The 17,109-nt window shown below is 40.0% G+C and overlaps 1 protein-coding gene across 6 annotated transcripts in view; it reads right to left on the reverse strand.

The window, feature by feature from the left end:
• SLC18B1 (solute carrier family 18 member B1) overlaps window positions 1–16,426 on the reverse strand; it is a 28,246-nt gene extending 11,820 nt beyond the window's left edge. Inside the window, exons 1-7 of one of the 6 annotated variants that reach the window (XM_081251135.1) lie at window positions 16,080–16,276; window positions 15,523–15,556; window positions 14,868–15,007; window positions 6,472–6,567; window positions 6,079–6,152; window positions 5,205–5,352; window positions 3,113–3,269 (exon numbers count right to left, since the gene is read on the reverse strand). In XM_081251135.1, coding sequence (XP_081107261.1) covers window positions 3,113–3,269; window positions 5,205–5,352; window positions 6,079–6,152; window positions 6,472–6,567; window positions 14,868–15,007; window positions 15,523–15,556; window positions 16,080–16,187 — 757 coding nt within the window. In that variant the 5' untranslated portion in view covers window positions 16,188–16,276. The other 5 variants (XM_081251136.1, XM_081251137.1, XM_081251138.1 and 2 more) reach the window with 5 other exon arrangements.
• Window positions 16,427–17,109: the final 683 nt, after the last annotated feature.

A 17,109-nucleotide genomic window follows, 5' to 3' on the forward strand; every position in this document is an offset into this window, starting at 1 on the left:
ATCGCAATAAGAACATACAGAAACGTACATGAAAATGAACACATAATAAGTTTAACTAAGCTGCTGATGAAGTCCAAGCAATGAAAACTTATGGTGATACCTACTTCCAGAGGCACGTGACAAAATCACCTGGGGAGCTATTCAGGTATTTCAGCTACTCAGGTATTCTCTCTGCTTCCTCCAATTCTGATACATTCTTCTTGGAGGGACAGGACTCCATGGTTGACAAGGTCTGCCACAGGAAACTGCTCTTAGAGATGAGGAAGTGGTGTGGCCCTCAGGTGTGAAGGGGCAGGAAAAATGCAGAGTACTGTGGCACTAGTGACTTAGCATTTAGATCATTGATTGAGAAGGTTCAGAAAAACTTCCCAGAAGAGGTCATACAAATTAGGTTTTGAAGGATGAGTAGGAGTTAGGTAGAGTAGAAGTGGGAGATAGTCCAGCTCATGTGACTCCCCTGCTGACACCTGACAACAGCTCCTAGTGGCTTTCAGGATAAAGCTCTCATTTCATGGATTTAGGGATTTTTATTAAGAGGATTGTCATGTACTTGACTGTGTTTTAAAAATATTTCTTTAGTGCAGTATGAAGAGGTGACTTGGCGAGCAGATATAAAGGATGAGAGAGAGGGAGGGACCAAAGTTGACTCTTAGACACCCAAACCTAAAGCTACCTTGTTCATGGGTCTAGAAGCAGTTAAGTGAGTGGGGTGGAACTTATAGAACAAAATTCTGCCAATATCATCAAAATAAAAGAAAATTTAATTTTCTAGCTTCTATCTATAAGCTTTCCTAAAACATTAATTTTTAAAGGTACTCAATGGGAACCCCTAAATCAATATTTATACCCTCAACATTATCAATTTTTGAGATTTAAAAAAAAACCAGGTTTTTCCATTCAATCTAAATAGAAGATCCCTCTTTAGATAAATAGAAAGTTTGCCAAACCATTTTAAATGGGTGAAGGGCCTAAATAGACATTTCTCCAAAGAAGATATACAGATTGCCAACAAACATATGAAAGAATGCTCAACATCACTAATCATTAGAGAAATGCAAATCAAAACCACAATGAGGAATTACCTCACACCGGTCAGAATGGGCATCACCAGAAAATCTACAAACAACAAATGCTGGAGAGGGTGTGGAGAAAAGGGAACCCTCTTGCACTCTTGGTGGGAATGTAAATTGATACAGCCACTATGGAGAACAGTATGGAGGTTCCTTAAAAAACTAAAAACAGAATTACCATATGACCCAGCAATCCCACTCCTGGGCATATACCCAGAGAAAACCATAATTCAAAAAGAGTCATGTACCGCAATGTTCATTACAGCTCTATTTACAATAGCCAGGACATGGAAGCAACCTAAGTGTCCATCGACAGATGAATGGATGAAGAAGATGTGGCACATATATACAATGGAATATTACTCAGCCATAAAAAGGAACGAAATTGGGTCGCTTGTAGTGAGGTGGATGAACCTAGAGTCTGTCATACAGAGTGAAGTAAGTCAGAAAGAGAAAAACAAATACTGTATGCTAACACATATATATGGAATCTAAAAATAAAAATGGTTCTGATGAACCTAGGGGCAGGACCGGAATAAAGACGCAGATGTAGAGAATGGACTTGAGGACACAGGGCAGGGGGAAGGGGAAGCTGGAACGAAGTGAGAGAGTGGCATGGACATATATACACTACCAAATGTAAAATAGACAGCTAGTGGGAAGCAGCTGCATAGCACAGGGAGATCAGCTCGGTGCTCTGTGACCACCTAGAGGGGTGGGATAGGGAGGGTGGGAAGGAGAGGCAAGAGGGAGAGGATATGGGGATATATGTGTACGTATAGCTGATTCACTTTGTTATACAGCAGAAACTAGCACACCATTGTAAAGCAGTTATACTCCAATAAAGATATATATATATATATATATATATATATATAAAGGAAAATTAAAGAATCAAAGAAACAAAAAAAACATAGCTAACTGTAACTTTAAGTTCATTGAAGATGCAGGGAAATTTTAATTGAGGAATAAGGGAAATGAAGAGGAAGAAGTAACCAGGCTGGCAGGGATTAAAGGGGCTTCAAAAGATACCAGGTAGTGGGGGTGATGGGCAGAGATGAGGAGGGCAGGCCAGGACGCAGGGAATTACTGATGTTGAGGCCAGTCCAGCACCCGACCACAGAAGCTCTAAATACATGTCCCACGATTAACTAGTAAAGTCTTTTTTCCTTATACGGTGTTACTGATAAAGAGTTAACACAACTCCTCTTACTGCATGAGAATCTGACCTGGTATCAGTTTCTTAGTCAATAGCCAAGTGTTCACCTGTGAACCCAGTCTGAGCACGGTCCAGGATGCCCTACTACAGAAATAACCATCACGACGCACAGAAAGAGGACAGGCTCTCCTCCAGCTCTGTTCCACTAGTAATCTGACAATGGTAAAATGCCTACTCCATTGCTAGGCAATCTTACGTATAATGAAAATAACCCCCGACTGGTAAATTTCAGCTGTAGAGAAGGAACTATAAACAAACCATCAATATGCGATGCTTTGTGCCTCCCTGACTATGGTGACTACTGTACCTGGCGCGTGCCTCATGGAGACCCCGGCAGCTGTGCCCATAGTGTTGTTAAGGATAGGATGACTCCTATGGGGCATGAAGCTTTGGAGCCAAGATGACTCCCGTTACTGCCTGATGCGGCCCTGTGTCCTCGCACTTGAGCTGTGCTGTACACAGCTGCAAGCACCACAGGGAAGGAAGGTCTGACTTTGTCCTACTGTCACAGAGCCTTGTAAGCAGATGGTGAATCTTTAATTTTAAATCCAAAAAGACATCTGATGGGCACTGCGTATGTTTTATGATAAGAAATTTAATGTTTGCTAGTTCTATAGGTCAGAAAGAATTTATGACAGACAGAAATTCACATAAACTGATTGCTTACAGCAACATTTCTGAAAAGAGGATCGATTCAGCATGCTCTACAAAGCTATTATTGATTATGTAAAATAGAACTGTGTATATGTTAAATTGGTCTCCTACAAAGGCATAAAATACTTAAATTTAAGGTTTTTAAAGTGAGTAATATATGAAATCTTACCATAATTAGGTAAAATACACATGTTGAGGGGAACCATCAGCAGAACTATGCATCCCAGAAGAATGAAAGGCACCTCATAGCCAAAGGATTGATACAAGAAGCCACCCAAAGGAGGCCCTAGTACTAGACCCAGTCCAGAGAAAGTCTCAAGACTTCCCTACAAATGGGAAAACAAAAGAAAATTGAGTTAATATATTTTGTTTGAAAAATGAACAAAGATTTAATGGGCATGATCTGAAAAAAATTCTATCCACTTTACAATTTATACACATACCACACACACACCCAAGATAGACCAAAAATTTAAACATACATATTAAAATCATATAAGTACTAGAAAAATTAAAAATGAGAGTTTTTTGTTTTCTAATCCTTATGGTGAGGTAAATTTTCTAATTATGACATAAAAACTTAGAAGACACAAAAGAAAAGACTGATCAATCTGATTACATGAAAATACGAAAAACTATGAATGGCAAAAAAAATCAAAAGACAGAAGAATGGGGAAAAAACATGGACAAAGGACTAATTTCCCAAATGCATCACAAGAGAAACTACTCATCAATGAGAAAAATCAACAGTCCTATGGGAGGAACTTCCCTGGTGGTGCAGTGGTTAAGAATCTGCCTGCCAATGCTGGGGACACAGATTCGATCCCTGGTCTGGGAAGATCCCACATGCCGTGGAGCAACTAATCCCATACGCCACAACTACTGAGCCCATGAGCCACAACTACTGAGACCGCATGCCACAACTACTGAAGCCCACGCACCTAGAGCCCATGCTCCACAACAAGAGAAGCCACCGCAATAAGAAGCCCGTCTACCACAACAAGCAGTAGCCCTTGCTCGCCACAACTAGAGGAAGCCTGTGTGCAGCAATGAAGACCAAATGCAGCCAAATAAATAAATAAATAAATAAATAAACTTATAAAAAATATTTAGAAAAAAGAAAAAACACAATCTTATGGGAAAATGGGCAAATGTTGTAAATGGACTGTTGACACATAAAATGAAATACAACTAGCTCTAATGTGAACTGGCCATCTCTAAGTTGCAGGACAGTAAAGACACACTCCAGACATGTTTAGCCACAGAACCTTGTCTACAGAGCATGTCAATGGACTAGCATCCTTCCGAACCCTTCTCGAGAAATGTAAACAGTACACCTGTTACGGTGGCCACCACTGCATGGCAAATGACTATAGAACCTAAAGTGAATCTATACAGATATATATACATACATACATATATATATATATATATATATACTTACATGGGTGTATAAATATATGTGTACATATATTTAATAAAAGTGTGAAGATTTATATTTATACAGCAAATAGTTTACCTGAGGGTCAAAACTTTCAAACTGTAGTATTAATATGGGTAAATGAGAGAATCCTTGGTACTGAGCTGATTAGACCCTGAGGTCTCTGAGGGTGGTGCCTGTTCTGCGATGCAAACCAGGAGTCCTTCGGGGATGTCTGGGTCCAGAGGAGTCTATGGGAAAGGCTAGTTGGGATCAGGGAGACAGCAGCCAAGAGCTAGGACAGGCATCTGGTATGTCACTAATACCTGGTACAGAGGCGCGTAGGCAATATATGAGAATGTACGCCAGTAGGATGCTACCAGGCTCTGGATTTTTTGGTAAAATAAGAGGGTGCTCCTCAGACTGACGGCACAGCACTTATGGACTTCAGAATGATCTCTAAGGTCCTTTCCGTGAATCTGGGAAAAGTGGAGGAAGGACTCTAGTATAAATCTGCTTCAGGTGGCCTAGCTACAATCTAGGCTATAGAGAGACAGCAAAATACTATTAGAGAGGGTTTTTTATTTTTTAAGGGGTAAAAAGAACATTTGGTTTTGCCCATTCAGGGGCTTCTAAGCCCAGGAAGAGCACTTAAGTAGACTAAGGGTATATTTATTGACAGCCTGCTGCTACAGGCAGAAATTGGGGTAAAAGGTAACAAAAACAGAAAGTAGAAAAAAGGCAGGTCTAGAAGAATGGGCCCCAGGTTTAACTTGAAAGGTCAAATAAATATTTTAGCCTACACTAAAAGGAAAATAGGAAAAGTGTATAAAATACCTACCATTACTGTAGCCACGTTATTTGGAAAAGCCTTTGCAAGGATAGAAGAAGATGCGGTTATTGCTGCAGCAAAACTGATTGCGTCAGTTATTCTCACTAGAAAACACATAGCAATAAACACGGGTCCTTCTGGAACTTGGTCCAATACACTAAAAAAAGAATAAGATGACTCTCAAATGCCAAATTGATTTTGATTTTTTTTAACTGTACTCACTGAAAACAGTAGTACCTCAACCACAGTTATTAAAATAAATCTCTTTAGAATACAAATTTTTTAAGAGTTTCTTTGTTATATTTTTAGTAGGAGGAATCTGAGTCATAATGACAGCCTCATTGCGCATTTTTACTGATATATTTGATGCCCTAAATAATAATACTAAATAGGCCTTTTGAAAAATGTAGAGTCACTCTGATAAGAACATATGTAGAAAGCCTTCTTAGTTTTAGGTCTTCCCCCAAACAAACAAAAAAAAAAAACACAAGAAGAGGAAAGCAAAACCAGGAACCTGAGAAAGATTTCTGATGACATTATCTTAACATTTGTATCCTTATGTTCTTCAGCTGATTCTTTAGGTAAGAAATTCACCTTTCTGCTTAAGCCAAAAAGTTTTTGTGACTCAGAAAAGGGAGTTAAGTTTCTGTCTCTCAGGATCACAGGAGTCCTAAAGAACAGATTCAGCAGCCAGCTTAATGGTGATCCCCTAGAGGACTCTTTTCTTAAGATCAATGTCATTCATTCCATTCACTGTGTCATTCAACTCCCTTCAACATTAGTCACATGATATTGACTGATTTACATAAACCATTAACATTTTAAACTGAAGATAAATTATGAAATCTGTTCAAGCTCCCAAACATATCAGAACATGACTTACCCAAAGAGAACTGTAACTCCTCCTGAGACAAACATTCCTGCTACAAACATAAATTTTGCTCCAATATGTAAAAGCTATAATAAATGTCAAAGAAAAGTGTAAACTGATGACTGCTACAAGTCTATAGTGACATAAACAAATCCACTGTATCAGGAAACAAAAGATTTGGGGAAGATATGTACAGTTAACAAAACATTATAAGTCTTTAATGGAATGACAACATGCGTTGCTTACAAACACGGAAGAAGTTAAAAATCAATCAACTTTAAGAATGGAACTGTCAACTGAAGCACGATTCATAAAATATAATGGTGGTTATTTCTGTATCAGTGGAAATTCTAGACTAGTAAATTAGAATAACTCATTACACAATTTTTAAAAATTAATACTTACATATTTTCCAAATACCAAAGATGCCAGCAAGTTAAACAAAGCATAACATCCAAAGATCATACCAATAACTGTATTGCTGGCTCCTTTCTTTTCAGCCTTTAAAGAAACAGAAAAGAAAACAAAGTTTGAAAGGCAAGTTAGCACCAATATAGAAAAATGGAGCTATTAGATCAGAGCATCATCTTCTTGTAACCTTTATCTGTAGAGTAATTTCAAAGATTATTATTTTAAAATAAACATGGTGAGGAAGGAAAGGAAACTATTAAACCTAGTCTCTGACATGAAAGTAATTCACTCACCAAGCCTATAACAAATTGTTAGCTTTACGATCTTGAGGAAAAAAAAGAACAAAGCTGGAGGAATCACACTTCTTGATTTCAAAAATAAGTTACAAAGGTACAGTAATTAAAACAGTACGTTACTGGCATAAAGACAGACATATAGACCAATGGAACAAAATAGAAAGCTCAGAAATAAACCCACATAAATATGGTCAATTGATCTTCCACAAGGGTGCCAAGGACACACAATGGGGAAGAGATATTCTCTTCGACAAATGGTGTTGGGAAAACTGGATATCCACATGCAAAAGAATGAAATTGGACCCCTATCTTACACCACTCACAAAATAATCTCAAAGCAAATTAGACTTAAACATATAATCTGAAACTGCTACACTTCTGGAAGAAAACAGGGGGTGAGGGCTTCTTGACATTGATCTTGGCAATGATTTCTCAGATTTGACACCAAAATCTTAGGCAACAAAACAAATCAGACAAATGTAACTATATCAAACTAAAAATCTTCACAGCAAAAAAACAATCAACAGACTGAAAAGGCAACCTACAGAATGGAAGAAAGTATTTGTAAACCACCTCTATATACGGGGTTAATATCCAAAATATGTAAGAATCTCCTGCAACTCAATAGTCAAAAAAACCACCACAAAGAACCTGATTTAAAAATGAGCAAAGAACGTGAACAGACATTTCTATAAAAGAGATACAAATGGCCACCAGATATATGAAAGGCTGCTCAAGATCGCTAATCGTCAGGGAAATGCAGATTAAAATCATAATGAGATATCATCTTGCACCAGTTAGGATGGCAATTATTGAAAAAAACAAAAGATAACAAGTGTTGATGAGGATGTGGAGAAACTGGAACCTTATACACTGTTGGTGGGAATGCAGAATAGTGCAGCCACTATGGAAAACAATATGGAGGATCCTGAAAACATTAAAAATAGAACTACCATATAATTCAGCAATCCCTCTTCTGAGTATATATCCAGAAGAATGTAAAGCAGGGTCTCAGATATATTTGCACCCCCCCATGTTCATTGCAGTATTATTCGAAATAGCCAAGATGATATAGAAACAACACAAATGTCCATTGATCGATGAATGGATAAAGAAAATGTGGTATACACATAAAATGGAATATTATTCAGCCTCAAAAAGAGGGAAATTTTGGCATTTGCAACAACATGGATGAACCTTGAGGAAATTATGTTAAGCGAAGTAAGCCAGTCATAGAAGAACAAACGCTACATGATTCCATTTATATGAAGTATCTAAAATAGTCAAACTCATAGATGCAGAGTCTAGAATGGTGGTTGTCAGGGGCTTTGGTAAGGGGGAAGTGGGGAATTATTGCTCTTTGGGTATAAAGTTTCTGTTATGTAAGATGAGCTTGTTAGGTTCTCACCACAATAAAAGAAAAAGAAAAAAAACCCCACAAAAGAACACAAGGGAATTTTTGGAAGTGCTGAATATATTTAATATTTTGATTACAGTGATGACATCACAGGTGTGTGCATATGTCCAAACTCATCAAGATGGATATATTAAATGTGTGCAATTTTTTGTATATCAATTATACTTCAAAAAGTCCCCCACCAAAAAAAAAAAAAAAAGAAGAAGAAGAAAAAAAGAATTGTTAGCTTTAGCTGGCAAAAATCAGAATTAGAGTATAAACAAAACAAAAAAACTTGGTTAAGGAAATTTGGGCTTTGCTTCAGCCATGGATCTATGCAAACAGCTGATCTTGACACACTTTCTTTTTGGTATCCATGATACCACACTTTCTTTTTGGTATCCATAGAAAATATGTATATTGCTCTCTGCCCCCGGTTCTTGGTACAAAGCTCCTAATACTCTTGTAATTTCCTCAGTGATAAGAGCTCTAGGAGCAATATTGTTCTAATATTCAGTCTCTGACCCTGGTTCCTGACACCGAGCTCCTAAATCCCTTGGCATCTCCTGGGTGACAGGAGTTCTAATAAGATAACTCTTGGTGGACTCCTACATGGGGGCTGGTCACCAGAAAAACCAAGCTATGATTAGAAACTTAGAACTTTCAGTCCCATACCCCATCCTCCAGAGAAGGGCTGGAAATTGAGTTAATGATTGATCATGCCTACGTGATTAAGCCTCCATAAAAATCCCTAAGGTATGGGGCTTGGGGAGCTTTTGGGTTGGTGAATACATGGAGGTGCTGGGAAAGTGGCTCACCCAGAGGGGACATGGAAGCTCCAGGCCCCCTCCCACATACCTCACCCTCTGTATCACTTCCATCGCATGCCCATCTGTATACTTCATCACATCTTTTTATAATAAAGTGGTAAGCATTAAGCAAGTGTTTCCCTGAGTTCTGTAAGCCATTCTAGCAAATAAATGAATCCAAGGTCGGGTGGGGGGTGGTCATGGGAACCTCTGATTTGTAGCCAAGTTGGACAGAAGCTGGGGGTAACCTAGACACCTACTACTCGCGATTGGCATCTGAAGTGGGCGGGCAGTCTCGTGGGATGGAGCTTTTAACCTGTGGCATCTGGGCTAATTCAGGTTACTGTCAGAATTGAATTGAATGGTAGGACACCCACCTGGTGTCCAAGAGAACTGCTTGGTGTAGGAAAAAGAACCCCACGTATCTGGTGTCAAAAGTGTTGTGAGTGTGGTAGTAATATAAGAATAAAGGAGAAACACACAAAACTGGACAGCTACATGCAAAAGAATGAAATTAGAACACTCCCTAACACCATACACAAAAATAAACTCAAAATAGATTCGAGACCTAAATGTAAGACTGGACACTATAAAACTCTTAGAGGAAAACATAGGCAGAACATTCTTTGATATAAATCACAGCAAGATCTTTTCTGACCCACATCCTAGAGTAATGGAAATAAAAACAAAAATAAACAAATGGGACCTAATGAAACTTAAAAGCTTTTGCACAGCAAAGGAAACTATAAACAAGACAAAAAGACAACCCTCAGGATGGGAGAAAATATTTGTAAATGAATCAACGGACAAAGGATTAATCTCCAAATTATATAAACATCTTATGCAGCTCAATATTAAAAACACAAATAACCCAATCAAAAAATGGGCAGAAGACCTAAATAGACATTTTTCCAAAGAAGACATACAGATGGCCAAGAAGCACATGAAAAGCTGCTCAACATCACTAATCATTAGAGAAATGCACATCAAAACTACAATGAGGTATCACCTCACACCAGTTAGAATGGGCATTATCAGAAAATCTACAAACAACAAATGCTGGAGAGGGTGTGGAGAAAAGGGAACCCTCTTGCACTGTTGGTGGGAATGAAAATTGATTCAGCCACTGTGGAGAACAGTATGGAGGTTCCTTAAAAACTAAAAATAGAATTACCATATGATCCAGCAATACCACTACTGGGCATATACCCAGAAAAAACGATAGTTCAAAAACACACATGCACCCCATGTTCATTGCAGCACTATTTACAATAGCCAGGTCATGAAAGCAACCTAAATGCCCACTGACAGCTGAATATATAAAGCCATAAAATGGAACGAAATCGGCTCATTTGTAGAGATGTGGATGGACCTAGAGACTGTCATACAGAGTGAAGTAAGTCAGAAAGAGAAAAACAAATATCGTATATTAATGCATATATGTGGAATCTAGAAAAATGGTACAGATGAACCAGTTTGCAAGGCAGAAATAGAGACACAGATGTAGAGAACAAACGTATGGACACCAAGGGGGGAAAGTGGATGGGGGCATGAACTGTGAGATTGGGACTGACATATATACACCAATATGTATAAAATAGATAACTAATAAGAACCTGCTGTATAAAAAATAAATACAATTAAATTTTAAAAAAAGGAGAAACACACAGGAGGAAGGTTCGAATGCAAATAAATTAAAAAATCTCTTTGCTGGTCAAAAAAACTCAAGAACAGGAAGCTCCTTAAGCTGGCTTAACCAAGGACTGTTCAGTGTGGTTCTCTGTTTCTGACACCCACTCTCAACTACCTGACAGTTCAGAGAAGATGAAGTTTCCTTTTCTGACATCAATAACACAGATGAAAGAAGCTCCCCCAGCTCCCGACATTCTCTCCGTTCTCCTGAAACATCTGGAGTGGTTTATCACCCATCAATGATCCCTATTAATATTTGTAGCCTATTCTATCAGTGAGCTCCTAAATTTGCTGCAGATGATATAGTATTTATTCTAAATCTACTTCTTTTGAACTTCAAATGCTACTATTAGTTGTGATGTGCAAATGAATAGACAAAAGGTTTGAAAACCTTTTTAAAACCCTGGAACTATGGTAGATCCTTAGATCAGGTTCTAGCTATAACCATGTAAGGGGTTAAAATATGAGTTTAATTTCTTAAAGATAAGATTGGCAACTTGGCATACCATGAAGCACTAAGCCTGAAACACACATCTGTCCTCTCAGGCAGTCGGGAATCATTTATCGAGCACCTTCTATGCATCACGCAGGGTACCCAGGAGCCAGCAGTGAATAGCTATGGTCAGAAGATCTGACTTAGATTCATCCTACTGCCAGAGCTTCAGCTCTTCCACAAATCACTTTACTCTGAATACAGAAATGCATGTGCATACACACACTCCCTTTAAAATCCGTCCTCCACAACAGCCATAATTCTATTTCTTTACCTTTTCTCCCTAACTACAATTTTAAGATAAAATTTTACTTTATTGCCTCCCATACGAAGTTATGATCATCATTCAAACCTTGTCCTTTTAAAAAATGTTCTTCTTATGTTATTATGTCTCTAAATAAACCTTACAGTTCTCAAAGCAGCGTACCACAGGAAATCAGATAGGTGAACTCTACTTTTCATGGCTAAACTATAGGCAGGAAAGGTCCCCTCACTCTAGGAAGCACCTCCTACCCCTGAAGTGTGGTCCCTAAGTGCCTGGTGGTGGAAGATAGTGGAGAAGTTGAACCCAGAGCATTGTAGAAACTGCTTGGGCAGGATTTCAGCCCATAATTCTGTGAGACTCAGGATTAGCCATTCCCCTTCCATTACTAATCATCACATGAGATAATGGTGTGGAGAAAAGAGAGATCTCACTATGAACGGTGCCTTCATTGGTATCCTAGCAAAAGGTTACACTGTGTGTAGACAGGAACACAGAGTCCACATTTCTACTACACAAAGGTCAGGTGGTGTTACGGGGTTCATTGTGTCCCTCAAACTTCTTATGTTGACGTCCTAACTCCCAGTACCTCAGAACGTGACCTTATTTGGAGATATAGTTTTTGCAGGGGTAATCAGTTGAAATGAGGTCATTAAGGGTGGAGTCTAATCCAATATTACTCGTATCTTTGTAAAAAGGGGAAATTTCTTCACAGAGACACGCGTAGAGGGAAGATGGTGTGAAAGGACACACGGAGAAGTTGGCCATCTACAAGCCAGAGAGAGGGGCCTGGGACAGATCCTCCCCTCACGGCCCTCAGAAGGAACCAGCCTTGACAATGACACCTTGATTTTGGACTTCTAGCCACCAGAGCTATGAGACAATAAATTTCTGTTCTCCCCAGTCTGTGGTACTTTGTTACAGCAGGCCTAGTAACATAAAACAGGTACCTTGAAGGGAAGGTATCATCAAAGGGGTGAATTAAGATGTAGAAAGAACATTCATTGGTCAAGTCACATCCATGTTCTTTGCTTAATAGCTCTGAAAGGTATTTAATTCTAGAGTCTGGCAGAAAATATATAATAGTCACAGCAACTAACATTTATTGAACCCTCACTATGAGCCATGCTGTTCTATATGGTTTCTAACAACAATTAAATAAGGGATGTATTTTTAGCTGGCCCCATTTTACAGATGAGAACACAGACTTGCAAAAGTTACTTGTGTCATGGGCCCAGCAGTCATGTCAGCTTCCATCCTGCACAGGTTCCCACATTCTCTGTGGAAGGAGGATGGTGACTTAGGATGTCCTAGAATCACATACCACAGCAGTAACTGAATACCACTTTTGGCATGTGGATCCTGCTTCACATTAGGACAGCAAGAACAGCTATTAAAAGCAATTTCTAGTTCACTTATAATCCTCTGCCAAAGGAGGAGGGGGCCAGAAAAAGGATGAGTAGAAATAAGAATCCTGTGCCAGAAGTTAAGAAGAAGGGCCTTGGGCTTCCCTGGTGGCGCAGTGGTTGAGAGTCCGCCTGCTGATGCAGGGGACACGGGTTCATGCCCCGGTCCGAGAGGATCCCACGTGCCGCGGAGCGGCTGGGCCCGTGAGCCACGGCCGCTGAGCCTGCGCGTCCGGAGCCTGTGCTCCGCAACGGGAGAGGCCACAGCGGTGGGAGGCCCGCGTACCGCAAAAAACAAAACAAAACAAAAAACTTTAAGAGAAAGAAAAAACAAAAAAGGCACACACCAACAGCCTTCTCTTCCTTTGTCTGTATTCCACTAAGAGGAATCTAACACTAGCTGCCCTTGCTGAGTTCCAGCTGAACCGGGAAATACCCTTCTAACTTGATGGCGCACTCACTCCCGGTCTTCTCCAGCGTAATTCCACAGGCTCCATCCATCACTAGTTTTTTCCAAAACTGGTATCTACTCAGTCTACTTACTCTGTGTTGCCCAAGCCCCTCTGATGACTTCCTACTGACTACATCTTTGGCCTGCGTGGAAGGACCCTTCCATCCGAGCACCAACCTGCCTTCTCAGATCCTCTGCTCACATCGGACCTCACTGAACCCCAGGCCCAAGCCCCACCTTCGTCCGTGGTTCCCTAAGAACACGCTATTTACTTTGCTAATCTCGTGACAATCCCCTGCGGGTTTCTAACCTAGAACACCTCTCTGACTTACCTTAGGGTTATTCGGCCAAGCCCCTTTCAGTATTACTCCTCTCTTTCCCTTCCACACCAGCCAGCCTCTCCCGTGGCGAAATGAACCATTCCCTTCCCTAGAGTCTCCTAACATTTTAGACATCCTCTTCAAGAATATCCAAATACTCTGCAACTTTTTGTTGTCATATTTTTTCACTCCCCATGGACAGACGAGAGAAGGACATTTTCCTCATCTTGTTTTCCAGCCCTAAAACATCCAACGCCTAGCACACTCTAGGGTGGAAAGTCGTTAAACCTCCCATTCCCGTTCCATAAACGGAATTGAACTGGGCCAGTCACTTAACTTCGTAATCTGTTTCTTCACTTGCAACATTATGAGATTCTCGCTATTCTGCCTATCTTATGGAGTTGCTACAGAAATCAAATGGGATAATGTGTGGGAAACTACACTGAAAACTAAAAAGCACTTATGGCTACAGAGCTGTACTGCTTCTTTAGCAGAGAAGCCATGCTTCTCGTCTTTCGTAGCACACAGAAGGAAGGACCACATGTTATCAAAGAAGTTAGAGGACTGGGAGGGGCCCGTGCACCATGAGGCTTTGGCAAAGAGCATGAAGCAAAACACATGGGCATATTATCTCCACTCAGCCAAGTCAGTATCATTCCTTCCATACTATACCTCACCAACCTCTAGATTCCAGGTGGATTCTCTAGGGGTTATTCCTTCCAGTCTGTGCCATTATCCATAGACCCTAACACCACATAGAACACTATGATTAGAAAGACCTAATCAATATTAATCAGAATTCCTCCTTGGCACAAACATTGCCACTAGATTCCATATGAAATTCAAGTCAGAAAAGGGCATTTAGTGGACCATGCCTACCTAATTCCAAAATATTAATAAACCCAAACTCCAGGAAACACTGTCTTAACGTAGATCTTTTGCAATAACGTTAAAATCTCAGTTATTCAGTGCACTTCCTTTTTTTTTTTTTTTATCAGTTGCAGAAACCAAACAGATGAATCAAACTACATGGTAAGCAAAGTAATCCTCAGAAGGTCAATTATACTTAGGTGAATTACTTCCCAAGATGATGTTATTTTTACTGAATTTTTTTTTCTGGTATCAAATATTCTCTAAGAAGTCTTCTGTTGGCTGAAGTTCTATACATCATCTTTGCCATATGCAGATTTTTACATCCCCCAAATGAAATATTTCAAAGCTTTTTAAAAACACTAATAGTTCATAAGGATATAAAAATGTCTTACCTCCTTGGGGAAAAAAGGTCCAAGGATAGAATAGCACATCATGGAACCTAAGTTAATGGAAGCTGCTGCTATCACTACAAAAATCTGTTCTCTTGAAAGCCGCCTGGATGTCTCCCTTGCATCTCCTGGAGGGCCATCACCTTGAAGGCAAACATGCTGCAATTACAGACATGTAATTGGGGCTACTGATCAAAGTACAGAAATGTCACTTCTGTGCACAGAAATGCACTCAGAATAACATTTGCTGAGCTAAGGGCTATTTTGAATACAGCACATTTGATCAAATGTAACACAATTCCTGTATATCACTGCAATTTTCAAAATATATCACTTTCATTTACATACTATTCCCTATTAGGATTTCAGGGCACAATTTATCAAACCATCTGCTTTGTTTTGCCTTCACCATAAGGTCTATTTCTTTCACCTTTACTAGATTCCTTCAGGAAGGATGAGGCCACAGGGTACTCTCCAGAGTATTGTTCTCTGAAGTATAGTGTGCTTTCTCAAGTTACTAGCTTCATATGCTACGTGGACTCAATAACATTTTAAGCATGTCATGTTAGCGGTTTATTAAAAGGGTACTATTGAAGTCAAGTGAAGTGTAAGTAGGAGAAAATAAGCTAAATCATTCAACTGGAGAATTAATACTTACAATGGCAGCTCCTGGAAAGACAAGTGCCATAAATCTGTAAATCAGTGTTTTACAATAATTACTGGTCTTCTGCATCAATTAATTTAATACTTATTCCCAGGGCTAAATTTCCATTTAATTTAAAGACACGACGTCAATTACTCAGTTCCAAACATCCAGTAAATCTATTTGCTATTTTTTAATTAAATGGTTTTGAGAAAAAAGAAATTTAAGTAAGAAAAGTATATTTGAATTGCTCTATTTTTTCAGAGGTTGCCATTGTTGTCTAGAAAAAGAAATCTGTGCAACAGGAGGAAGTCTTAAGAGCCTGTGTAAAAAATTTGGTAGTGGATGAGGAAGGGAACTGAGAGAAAGTTAAAGGGGCGACAGGGACAACAGTGGGGCTGGGCTCGAAATGTAATGATTTTCGTTTGTCTAACGGGCACACTTATTTGAATGCATTCTTAAACACATAGTACTTAAAAGTAGAGCTACAGAGAGAAAGTCATTAGAGGCCACATCCGCACCACCCCAGTGCGCAAACTTTAACCCTTTCCAGAGAGAAAAAACACGCTGACCCGAACCCCACTGCCCGGCCCCTCCTTTTCCAATCTCTCGCAAACAAACCACGCTAAAGCTAATTCAATCGCTGTTAAAGAGACACGACTCAAGCCACAGAGATACATCCGGCATCACTGCTCTCTGTAACCTCCTGGGGGGCGTGGGCTTTCGGGGTCCCCCGGCGAGTCCATGGGCAGTGCGCGGACTCCTGCGCCGCGGCTCCAGGGTCCAAGCCCGCGCCCTCAGACTCGACCTTGAACGAGCGGAAAGGCGGGCGGCGATTGCTCAGCCGGGCCCACGCATCCCGTATTCCCTACGGGAAGGGCGCCTAGGAGTTCCACGCGGCCCTAGAGGATAGGGAGGGGCTCCGGGAGGGGGGGCGAGGGCGGGGCTGGGGCGGGCGGAGGGCGGAGCAAGGACTTTCTTTTTTTTTTTTTTTTAAGGCGTAGGCTGTTTACGTCCACCACCTAGGATGTGCTGTGCTTTTTCTCTCTGTATGAGAGAGAGAGAGAAAAAAAAAGATGAGTCTATATTTCATATAGTTGAACCCCCTACCTTAAAATGAGTAAAATTTAGGAATACTAAGAGTAAGAAAGGAAGCTAGGTAGACACAGAAAAGATAGGGAACACCTAAACTTAAAAACACAAATGTGAATTAGAAAATTAGGTTCATAACGACGCTTTTTTTTTTTAAGTGAAAGCAAGTTTATTTAGAGAGATACACATTCCATAGGCAGAATGCAGTCCGTTTCAGAAGGCTAGAGCAGCCCAGATTTTTTTATTTAAAGTGCGTTATTCTTCGTAGTGGGTAAACGATATGGTGTTTGTAATCACTGAAGCCAGACATTAGTAACCTGGCAATGAATTAACTGATGTGAAGTACCCGAATTAGAAAAATATTTGCAGGAATTATAGTGAATGCTGAAGACGCATGGCGGAGTGGCTGGGAGTATACCCTGGAGGCAGAGGCTTCAGGTTCAATTCAAGGCACTAGCCGGCCCTCTGTATCCTGCTTCTGCATTTCCGAATTCAACCAAGGAGGGAGGG

The sequence above is a fragment of the Mesoplodon bidens genome, assembly GCF_964165515.1.
Source record: "Mesoplodon bidens genome assembly, chromosome: 12".
NCBI lineage: Eukaryota > Metazoa > Chordata > Mammalia > Artiodactyla > Ziphiidae > Mesoplodon > Mesoplodon bidens.